At 44.2% G+C, this 10,798-nt stretch overlaps 2 protein-coding genes across 2 annotated transcripts in view; one reads left to right on the top strand and one right to left on the bottom strand.

The window, feature by feature from the left end:
- LOC118407149 overlaps positions 1 to 1,754 on the bottom strand; it is a 5,212-nt gene extending 3,458 nt beyond the window's left edge. Inside the window, exons 1-2 of the mRNA XM_035807568.1 lie at positions 1,590 to 1,754; positions 378 to 497 (exon numbers count right to left, since the gene is read on the bottom strand). Coding sequence (XP_035663461.1) covers positions 378 to 497; positions 1,590 to 1,754 — 285 coding nt within the window. The remainder of the gene's footprint in view (positions 1 to 377; positions 498 to 1,589) is intronic.
- Positions 1,755 to 4,645: 2,891 nt separating this feature from the next.
- Positions 4,646 to 9,186, top strand: LOC118407148 (collagen alpha-1(I) chain-like). Its single transcript, XM_035807566.1, has 7 exons — positions 4,646 to 4,922; positions 5,716 to 5,843; positions 6,105 to 6,267; positions 6,595 to 6,775; positions 7,230 to 7,365; positions 7,736 to 7,855; positions 8,322 to 9,186. Exons 1-7 carry the CDS (start codon positions 4,712 to 4,714, stop codon positions 8,388 to 8,390), a joined length of 1,008 nt encoding a protein of 335 aa, XP_035663459.1. The 5' UTR covers positions 4,646 to 4,711; the 3' UTR covers positions 8,391 to 9,186.
- The last annotated feature ends 1,612 nt before the right edge of the window (positions 9,187 to 10,798 follow it).

The raw sequence follows: 10,798 nt of genomic DNA, 5'->3' as shown, positions 1-10,798 counted from the left end.
GCGTACGGAACGTCTCATTCGCCTATCCAAGGCACATCCTGTCGAACGCTATATCGAACAAATAGAACCCCCTATTCTATATCGAACACCTCCGTCAAAAACTGCCACAGTAGGACAGAAATGGCTATTTTTGACGGAGGTGTTCGAATTGGAACCATGATCGAACAGGGGGCGGGGTTTGGGGATCGGTCCATTATGATAAGACCGCAACAACATCAGGCTCATAACATTCCACGTCAACATCAACACATTAGATGCCCTCACCCCTTCCCATCATACATCACTGCCATGGGAAACAAAAATGGCGGTGCCTTTGGACGCAAGCGAAACCAATATAGGTTATAATAACATCGTAAACCTGTAACTTACCCGAGGACCTGGAGACCCAGGAGGACCTGCCGGTCCAGTTTCTCCGGAAACCCCCTGAGCTCCGTCCCGGCCGGACAGCCCGTCTCTGCCGTCTCGCCCGTCTCTGCCGGCAGGGCCTTGCGCACAACCTGAGATTCAAACAAAACACATAACAAAACACATACTGTAAATGCATAAACTTTCGCGATGGTTTAATGTTCGCGGTTTTCGCGGTGACCGCTTCACCGCGAACTTGAAAACCACCACGAAAAGTTCTTCGTCCCGCGAAATTAAATCCCCGCGAACTTAAATTTAAATGCATTTACAGTAATTCGCAGAATTCGAGCGGCGCTAGCTTTTATTTCATGGGGCAAAACTCCTTCCATGGCGAACTACCTTTCTAGGAATTAGAGAACCTTAGCCAACTTTAAAACTGGCGACCGATTGTCCATAACGTCTTTACATGTAGTGAAGCGTGACTTTGTTCCTTCATTACTTGCAATCTTGCCGTATTAATTTGCCCCCGACCAAGGAACAGTTGGGACACACCAAAATAGATGGTGTTACTTGGGCAAGGGGAGAGTTATATGTTTTATACCCTTCGACAATGACACTATCTTACCCGGAAATTGGCACTGCGTAATTGATGTGAACCCTCAATAATAATTTTTTATCATGGTTGGCGTAAATTTCCTATCTACACTGGATATCCACATTACAGGTAGTAGTAAAGAAAATTGTAATCGTGTCACAACAAATACACTGTAAAGAACGCTGCTGGTAACTTTGGCACGCTAGATTAGGCGAGCCTTTTGTATGCGTTTTGTTTACCTGTTTGTGGTACACCTGTGCATGTACTTCTCTCTCTGGGCTTGGCGTCGCGAACAAAGATCATGTACTTTACCTTTCCTTACGTTTAGTCACAGAAAAAAAGTACACGGAACAGAAAGATCACATTGTTCAATATGATGTGTAGCAGCAAATAATTTTCAACTTTTTCAAGTCCAGTCGAGTCGTCACCACTTTTCCCAACCTATTTCCTCCTCTACACGGAAGTAAGGCACCTTTAACTCAAGTGACCAATCCTATCGTCGAAAACACATTTTCTAGGGAAGAAAAATCACATCTCCGTACAGCAACGCTTATTCTATGTCAAAAATAATAATCAGCCATAAATTTTATTTCCAAAGTTGCTGACCTGCGCTTGAGACGTTCGCCCCCGCCTGAAGAAGTTGTCTCACGACGTCCTTCAGCAGGTCGAGCTCGGCCCTCAGCGCGCTGTCGCTGTTACAGTGCACCACGGGACTGACGTCACAAACACAACTGTGGTCTGGAAGACTGTAGATCGGCTGGGCACAGCTTAAGGACACCAAAGTCACCAGGAACAGGCCGGTAAACATCGCCATGTCGCTGAAATCCTGACGGGTACGTGCGCTGAGAAATCTTTAACTACCAGGAAAAGTCTTTTGTGAAGTCTGGAAGGTTAAAGGTCAAACGTAACCTTGCACTTAAATGTTTGTGTGGCTCACAAAAGCTCTTGGTATTCTGTTGCAAAAAAATAACAACAAACGTTACGCAACGCAGGGCATTTTATTTCGGAGTTTCAGCCGACATTCACTTTGCCACCGATAATGGACCCGGATCCCAAAACCCCGCCCCCTGTTCGATCATGGTTCTATTTCGAACACCTCCGTCAAAAATAGCCATTTCTGTCCCGCTGGGGCAGTTTTTGACGGAGGTGTTCGATGTAGAATAAGGGGTTCTATCTGTTCGATATGGCGTTCGACAGGATCTGTCCAGTGACGACTTACAAGGATCGCAGGATACATGACTTTTATTTCTTCCTGGCGGTGCTATGAAACATGACTGTACTATTTTGTATCTCCTCTACAAATTGTAAGATTATGTGCTTAAATGTGGCCTAAACTCCAGAAGAAGGCGTTATTCTCCAATAGATTAGGCATCAAAGATGCAACTTTTTTTTTAAATTTCACGTCTGGTGAATTAAGCTACTCTCCACGCAGAGGTTAGGGTCCGGTTGTTTTTTTTTTACGCTTTTTTCTGCGTTTTCATCGGGCTTTCTATTTTATACCGTTTTCTTGATATCTCGCGGGATTGTAAAAAAATAACTATCTGCATGTGTGTTGATTGTGCAGGTGATTTTAAGGACAATGATTCTGACCAATTTTAATTTTGAATACGCATTTCAACTCCAAAGTCTGTGATGCATTTTTATTGCATGAACACCCCCTAACTTATGAATAAAACATGACGTTATACACGCTTCACTGACGCTGGGGTTACGGTCGCATTTGTCTCGTCACGAAAATGCAAATGAGCAAACGCCCGATTTCACGACCACGAAATTGGAATATGACCTGACGTTGCGACGTTGCACGTGAGTTGCCCAATCCCCACACGCGAGGAAGCCCAGGACAGCGATCGTGCCCCACGACGTATGTCTATGATTCTCAAACTGACAACATACAATCGACGAATCGCTGGGAAAAATGATGCCCAACGACGTATAAACGTTATGTCTATGATTCTCAAACTGACAACATACAAAAATTGACGAATCGCTGGGAAAAATGATGCCCCACGACGCTTGTCTATGATTCTCAAACTGACAACATACAATTGACGAATCGCTGGGAAAAATGATGCCCCACGACGTATAAACGTTATGTCTATGATTCTCAAACTGACAACATACATTATAATTGACGAATCGCTGGGAAAAATGATGCCCCACGACGTATGTCTATGATTCTCAAACTGACAACATACAATTGACGAATTGCTGGGAAAAATGATGCCCCACGACGTATAAACGTTATGTCTATGATTCTCAAACTGACAACATACAATTACAATAATTGACGAATCGCTGGGAAAAATGATGCCCCACGAGGTATGTCTATGATTCTCAAACTGACAACATACAATTGACGAATCGCTGGGAAAAATGATGCCCCACGACGTATGTCTATAATTCTCAAACTGACAACATACAATTGACGAATTGCTGGGAAAAATGATGCCCCACGACGTATGTCTATGATTCTCAAACTGACAACATACAATTGACGCATCTGACAGTGCTACCGTAATGATGTGAATATGTGACATATGACAATGCGAAGAACTAATTTTGTCATCTGCCCTACTATGATTTTAAATCTAGTAACATCTGACAATGGTCCTTACAACCGGTGTCAGTTTTTTTATCTAAGATCTGACATTGGCCCTTACACCATGTCAGGTTTTCAATCTAACATCTGACATTTGTCCTTACGCCATGTCAGGTTTTTAATCTAACACCTGACATTTTTCATATTATTATCAGATTTCCTGTCTGACATCTGACAATCATCCTCCCAATGTAAGATTTCTAGTCTAACATCTGACACTTTTTGTAGCACTGTCAGATTTTTGAATCAAACATCAAACATTCGTCTTCAAACAGTCAGATTATTTCAATCTAAAATCTGATTTAAAAATCTGACATGGCGCAAGGATCAATGTCAGATGTTAGATTAAAAACCTGACTTGGTGTAAGGACCAATGTCAGATGTTAGATTAAAAACCTGACTTGGTGTAATATTTTAGGTCATCATAGTAGGGCAGATGACAGAAGTTCTTCGCATTGTCATATGTCACATAACTTTTTTGTTGATGAAACCACTGTCAGATGTGAAATCAGATATGACAGAACTGATGTATGTTGTCAGTTTGAGAATCATAGACATACGTCGTGGGGCATCATTTTTCCCAGCGAAGATATGACAGAACTGATGTATGTTGTCAGTTTGAGAATCATAGACATACGTCGTGGGGCATCATTTTTCCCAGCGATTCGTCAATTGTATGTTGTCAGTTTGAGAATCATAGACATACGTCGTGGGGCATCATTTTTCCCAGCAATTCGTCAATTGTATGTTGTCAGTTTGAGAATCATAGACATACATCGTGGGGCATCATTTTTCCCAGCGATTCGTCAATTGTATGTTGTCAGTTTGAGAATCATAGACATACGTCGTGGGGCATCATTTTTCCCAGCAATTCGTCGATTGTATGTTGTCAGTTTGAGAATCATAGACATACGTCGTGGGGCACGATCGCTGTCCTGGGCTTCCTCGCGTGCCGGGATTGGGCAACTCACGTGCAACGTCGCAACGTCAGGTCATATTCCAATTTCGTGGTCGTGAAATCGGGCGTTTGCTCATTTGCATTTTCGTGACGAGACAAACGCGACCGCAACCCGCTGGTGTGAAGTTACGTTTGACCTTTGACCTTCCGGTTTTCTCAAAAGACGTTTCCTGGTAGTCTTCTTTCACGTAGCCGTGAGAATTTGAGCGACATGGCGATGTTTACCGGCCTGTTCTTGGTGACTTTGGTGTCCTTAAGTTGTGCCCAGCCGATCTACAGTCTACCGTCAGACCACAGTTGTGTTTGTGACGTCAGTCCCGTGGTGCACTGTAACAACGACAGCGCGCTGAGGGCGGAGCTCGACCTGCTGAAGGACGTCGTGAGACAACTTCTTCAGGCGGGGTCGAACGTTTCAAGCGCAGGTCAGCAGATTTAGACATTCTTAGCTAGCTATAATTTTATTGGGATCTAATAAGCGCTGTCTTCCATAGAAAATGTGTTTTCTCCAATAGGATAACGGACTCGGTAAAGGTGCCTTACTTCCGGGTAAAGGAGGAAGTGGTTTGAAAGGCGTGCTGACAACTGGGAAAAAATTTGAACATTATTTGTTATTACAAGTCCGGCTGGATAATGTGTTTTTTCTGTTCCGAGTACTTTTTTACTCTGGCCAATTGTATTGAAAGGTAAAATACATGCACAGGTTACCACAAACAGGTAAAAAGTACATGTAAACAAAACGCGCACAAAAGGCTCGCCTAATCTAACGTGTCAAATTTACCAGCAGCGTTCTTTACAGTGTATTTGCTGTAACACCATTACACTGAGTTTCTTCACTACTACCTGTAATGTGGATATCCAGTCAAGATAGGAAATTTACGCCAACCAGCTAGAAAATAATGTGCTACGTGACATCACATCAAGGCTTTATCTACACAATACCCACTTCGAGTGGGGCTGGTTGGCTATGGTTTCAAAGTTGGTCAGAAAAGGGAGTTTGCCGTGGAATGAAGTTTGCCTAGAAAGGTAACGTTAGTTCGCCGTTGAAGGAGTTCCGCCCTATAAAATAAAAGCAAATCCCGCTCGAAGTCTGCGAAGGATCCTGTCTGTTTTGTTTGTATCTCAGGCTCTGCACAAGGGCCTACCGTCGATTCTAGCCTGGTAATCATACTTTAGGAACTCGCGTTCTAATCTTTCCGTATTTTGTTTGGATCTCAGGCTGTGCACAAGGCTCTGCCGGCAGAGATGGGCGAGACGGCAGAGACGGGCTGCCCGGCCGGGACGGAGCTCCGGGGGTTTCCGGAGAAACTGGTCCGGCAGGTCCGCCTGGGCCTCCGGGTCCTCGGGTAAGCTGCAGGTTTGCGATAGCAAAACCTATACTGGTTTAGCTTGCGTGCAAAGGCACCGCCATTTTTGTTTTCCATGGCAGTGATGTATGATGGGACACTTACTTATCTATCCATTCATTCGTTCGTTCGTTCGTTCATTCATTTATTCATTCATTCATCCATTCATTCACATGCAATCTCGCACGCACACAAACAAACACAAAGACACGCACACACATACATACATAAGCTCACACAAATATGTTCTTCCTATTACAGATGAATCTTGAGGCCGGACTGGTCGGCTACTGGCCGCTGAATGAAGAACATGGCGCCCGTGACGTCAGCGGCTATGGTAATGACGGAGTGACGTTCAGCACGGGCGTGGCGGAGGGTCCGGGGGGCGAGACGGGGGGCGCCATGTACTTCAACGGGAACCAAGGTGAGGACGTTTTTTTTCCAACGCTCATCAGTCGGATCAGGATCACAACGTTGTAGATGTTATCTACATTATTCGTAGCAACTAGCCGATACCAGGCTCCACATGTCGCTGATACCATTGTAGAAATTAGCCATATAGACAGCATGATAGCAATGTCAGAGGAATTGTCGGCCCAGAAGTACAGTTGTCGCAAACTGTAGTTTGGGGTCGGCTAACTGTTTTATGTCAATTTGGTTATTGTCAATTTCTACTGTTTCTGGTGACATTTGGAGCCTGACAGAGGCTATATAACGGTGGTTCTATTGAAAGATCTGTTGCTGTACCCAGGTTCTCGTGTGGAGTTTCCCAACAACGGAGCGCTGGACGCCAGGAGTTACATCACCCTACAGGCCTGGATCTACCCACAGGAGACGGGAACCGGGCCGATCTTCAACTACCAGCCGGCTGGCAGTGCTGGCTACGGGTTTAACCTCTGGATTCTTCCTACCGGAAACGATATCTGGTCACGGTAAAACATTTTAGGAATGTGGCTCGCTTCTGACTAGCCTGGATACCAGACCCCGGCCCGATCTCAATAATATTAATATCTATCGCGCACGGTGTTAATCAGGGACTAAGGTTTGGGTCACATTTCCAAGCCGGGGCCGGCCGGACAGCTTTCGGGAGCGAAAAGAATTATATAAAATGCATCAAAATACACAAAATGTCAAAATAAGATACATTGGCATGATTTGTGTATGATTTCTAGGTATACATTGTCATTTTTCGTTTCTTAAAACATCCCGGCCGGGCCCCGGTTTGGAAAGGTGACCTAAGCCTAACTCAGGGGGCCCTGCTGTAGAATGAGGAACTGGGCATTCATTCTTGATTTTGACTACTACACTAATGTGATAAGCTCATAATTTCAATGTTTACGCCGACTATCAACGAGAGGGTGTATGCTGATTTTTTTTTATATTTAGATGCAACGACCGAAATGGCCAAAATGTCGTAGGTCAGCTAACACGGCCCGGGATAACTCAGAATGAGTGGCAGTTCGTCACGGCTACCTACCATCGCACATCAGGGGTCCAGAAACTCTACCGAAATGCTATACAGGTACCTGCTTAGCGATTTCTAGCATGTTGTTTACTTTAATACCGCTATTGTCAGTGTCAGTGAATCTTTCAAGGTCTGAAACAAAAAATTGCATTACCATACTGCGATTTTCAACGTTGGCTATGTTCTCTTGTGCCGGGAAATACACGGACCAACACAACCACGAACAAACCAACTCTTCTTTGTATAGACATTATAAGGAAATCTTACCATAAAATGGGTATCAGGTTAACTCTCACTGCAGCCAACAGAACCGTGACGTTAGTCGGGAAATTTACAGTCGCGCTCCTCTTAAGACTACTACTATATATCTCCGCGACTCAACCTCTGCTTGGAGAGTACACAGAACCCTTCTACACTTTCTATACAGATCGGATCTCATAATGTGGGAGACGTAGACCTGGGTACCCAGTTTCCTGTAGCCATGGGGGCCCGTCCGCCATTTACCGGAGACACCCGGGGCTACAAAGGACGCATCGCCCACATGCAGGTACGCTTCTCTTTGATGTCACCCTGACACCTACAAACTTTCACTCGTGCACGGGCGAAGTAGGAAATTGCTTTTTTTGTGCGTGTGTCCCTTTGTTTCCAAAAAGTAATTCAAACCCCATCTATTTAGATATACTGGTACCCAGCACTATATTTGACTACTCAGTAGTCCCTTTTTACAATAGTGCCAAATGTTTCTGCAATGTACGTATACTTGCAATAAGTCTTCGGGCACGAACTAGCATTACTGGAAAGGGTGGCAGTTCATAGGAAATGACGTTAAGCCGTGCGTGGTCAACTGTTCAATGTTGAATTTTTCGAAAAGAGTTATAGGAATTTCCCCGGTACAATGAACCGGTAAAAACTGCTCATGGCGTCTGTCTTCTCTGTCACAGCCAGTTAAAGGAAACAGCTCGTCAGTGAGCTAAAACTGGATTGAGATCACTTTCACTTTCGCTGTCCTTCAGGTTTACAACGTCGCCCTGACGCAGGCGCAGATCCAGGAAGCCATGGAGCGCACCAGGAATGGCGGGTAAAAGCTTGTAAACGAGAAGATTCGAGACAGAAGGCCGAGAAAAACGAAAATCGGACCTGTCACATTCACTGTGATTTTGATGAATATTTGTAAGCTTTGTAGCATTGCTGTTAATTCAGATTGTATCATATCACAAGGGACGTCCTTCCTGCAGTTTTAGTTTGCCTTGCCGATGATCAACAGGGCCTGTTTTCCTAGAAGCAAGATTTCTATCCAAGTTACTTTCATGGGTTTTGTACCAATTTACGAGAAGTTTTGTTATTTCTTGTATCGTCGATTTCATCGGACGTTGAGATACTATGCCCCTAGGGCCTCCATGTCACATTGAAAAAACGCCAGTTTGTTTCCCCTGAGATTTGATAAACAAAACAATATAACACTATTGATGTTCTTGCTGTACTTTAATTCGATTTTGCTTCACAACAACGAGGTTCTCGAAAAGACGGTATTGACATTAGGAAAAGATGCAATCTACTTAAACTACCAGTGAAATGTTCAATGCCGCCTTGCACTTGTTAGAAACCATTTGATGTGGTTTTATGCATTGGTTTTATTTTCATTCGGATGCAATAAACTGATGCCATTGCCCCGTCAAAACATTGACATAATGTAGATGATAAAAAATAAAAACGCAAACCACTAATCGTCATTTATCATTGGTTGAACTGCTAATTGTGATGGATATGTACAGTCAGGTTTTTTGTGGCGTCGTTTTGGCATAACGGTTAGGGTGTTTCTGAGTTCAAATCCCTTTTCATGCCCTCGATGTTTTGCCCTGTCAGAAAGCCACTTAACACGACTTTCCGCACTTCACCCAGGTGTGAAAATGGGTACCTGACTTCTGTCGGGGATGTGAAAGACGATGGGAGGAGAGGGGATGGGCTCTGCCTCCCAATACCGTGTCCCAGGCACACTGGATAATAACCCACGGCCTCTGAAAAGGGCGATGGGAGTACCTTTACGTTACTTTTACTTGCTAAGGCCAGTCTGCACAATGGCTGACCAGTCCGTAGTCCATTATCTTATGCAAACTGTACAGAAACTGGGTCATATAAAGTCTCTGAACTTTACTCTGGCCAAACTGGGTCATCTTATCATAACTCCACAACCTTTAGTCTGTCCAACATGGCGTCACTCCTAAAAGTTCGCTGTAAAGACATATTCCTGACAGGGTTGGAACATCCCCACTTGATGACCAGGCTGGGCGACTTTGTCGAATACGGTAACTAGTGTTTCCTTTTTATCTTTTTACCTTACTGTACTTTTATATCGTGTGGCGTAACAGCATGGTATTTGGCCAGACGTCAGAGGTCCTGGGTTCAAATCCTGTCAAGTCACAGATCGAGATCTTGTGCTCTTGGGAAAGGCACTTTTAACAACACTTTCCTCACTCCACCCAGGTGCAAAAATGGGTACCTGATTTCGGTTGGGGAGGTAAAAGGCGATGGGAGGAGAGGGTTGGGCTCAAAACAACCCACTGTTTGGGCTAAAAAAACATGCCGATACCTTTACCTAACGTTACCTACTTTTATGTAGTCTCTACCATACTAACCGCTGGCTACTCAGAAAATAATTTGCCAGGGGAATTTGATCACCAAAGAGTACTAGAGTACAAGTAAGATTTGGGGTTGCGAAATGTTGCAAACTGACTCTCCTGTCAATGGACCGTTCCCGTCGAACACCTTGATGAACAAATAGAACCCACTGTTCTATTTCAAACACGTTAACGTGTTATAGTTGATATACAACGGAGGGTCCCATAACTTTGACAGTAAATTTGTAAAGAAAAGAGTAATAATATCAGAGATGATACAGTGACGACAAATTATGAAAACGTCTGGTTTTTGTTAAGTGCAACTGAGTTATACGCGGTCATAATCTGCGTGTTGGTTTTAGAGGTTTGTTCGGGAGGTACTAGGTACAAAGCGGTCGAATGAGAGGTTTGGGTTCCATCTTTAAATGCCGTTCCTTAGACACAGTTGATAACAACTCACTGCCCCTATGGGACTACCTTTACCTTACCTTACATTTTACCTTTTAAAGGTGATCCTTCTTCTGAGGGGGACCGGATGGATGTCTGGGTGTCTGTAGGGTTGTTTGGACTGAGGGGGGGAGAGTTGTAGGTATGCAGGGAGGGATTGATGGATGGACTTATGGATGTATGTGATGCGTTGGATGGATGGATGGATGTATGGATGGATGGATTGTTGTATGGATGGATTGATGGATGGATGGATGGATGGATGGATGGATGGATGGATGGATGGATGGATGGATGGATGGATGGATGCATGGGTGGATGGGTGGATGGATGGATGGATGGATTGCACATTCTTGCCACACTTGGCTAAGTACAGGTCACAGTTGTTTTGAGCAGATACAGTTAACAGATACGAAGTGAAACTATCA

This window comes from Branchiostoma floridae, chromosome 19, assembly GCF_000003815.2.
Source record: "Branchiostoma floridae strain S238N-H82 chromosome 19, Bfl_VNyyK, whole genome shotgun sequence".
Lineage (NCBI taxonomy): Eukaryota > Metazoa > Chordata > Leptocardii > Amphioxiformes > Branchiostomatidae > Branchiostoma > Branchiostoma floridae.
This window is presented reverse-complemented; position numbering and strand designations above follow the sequence as displayed.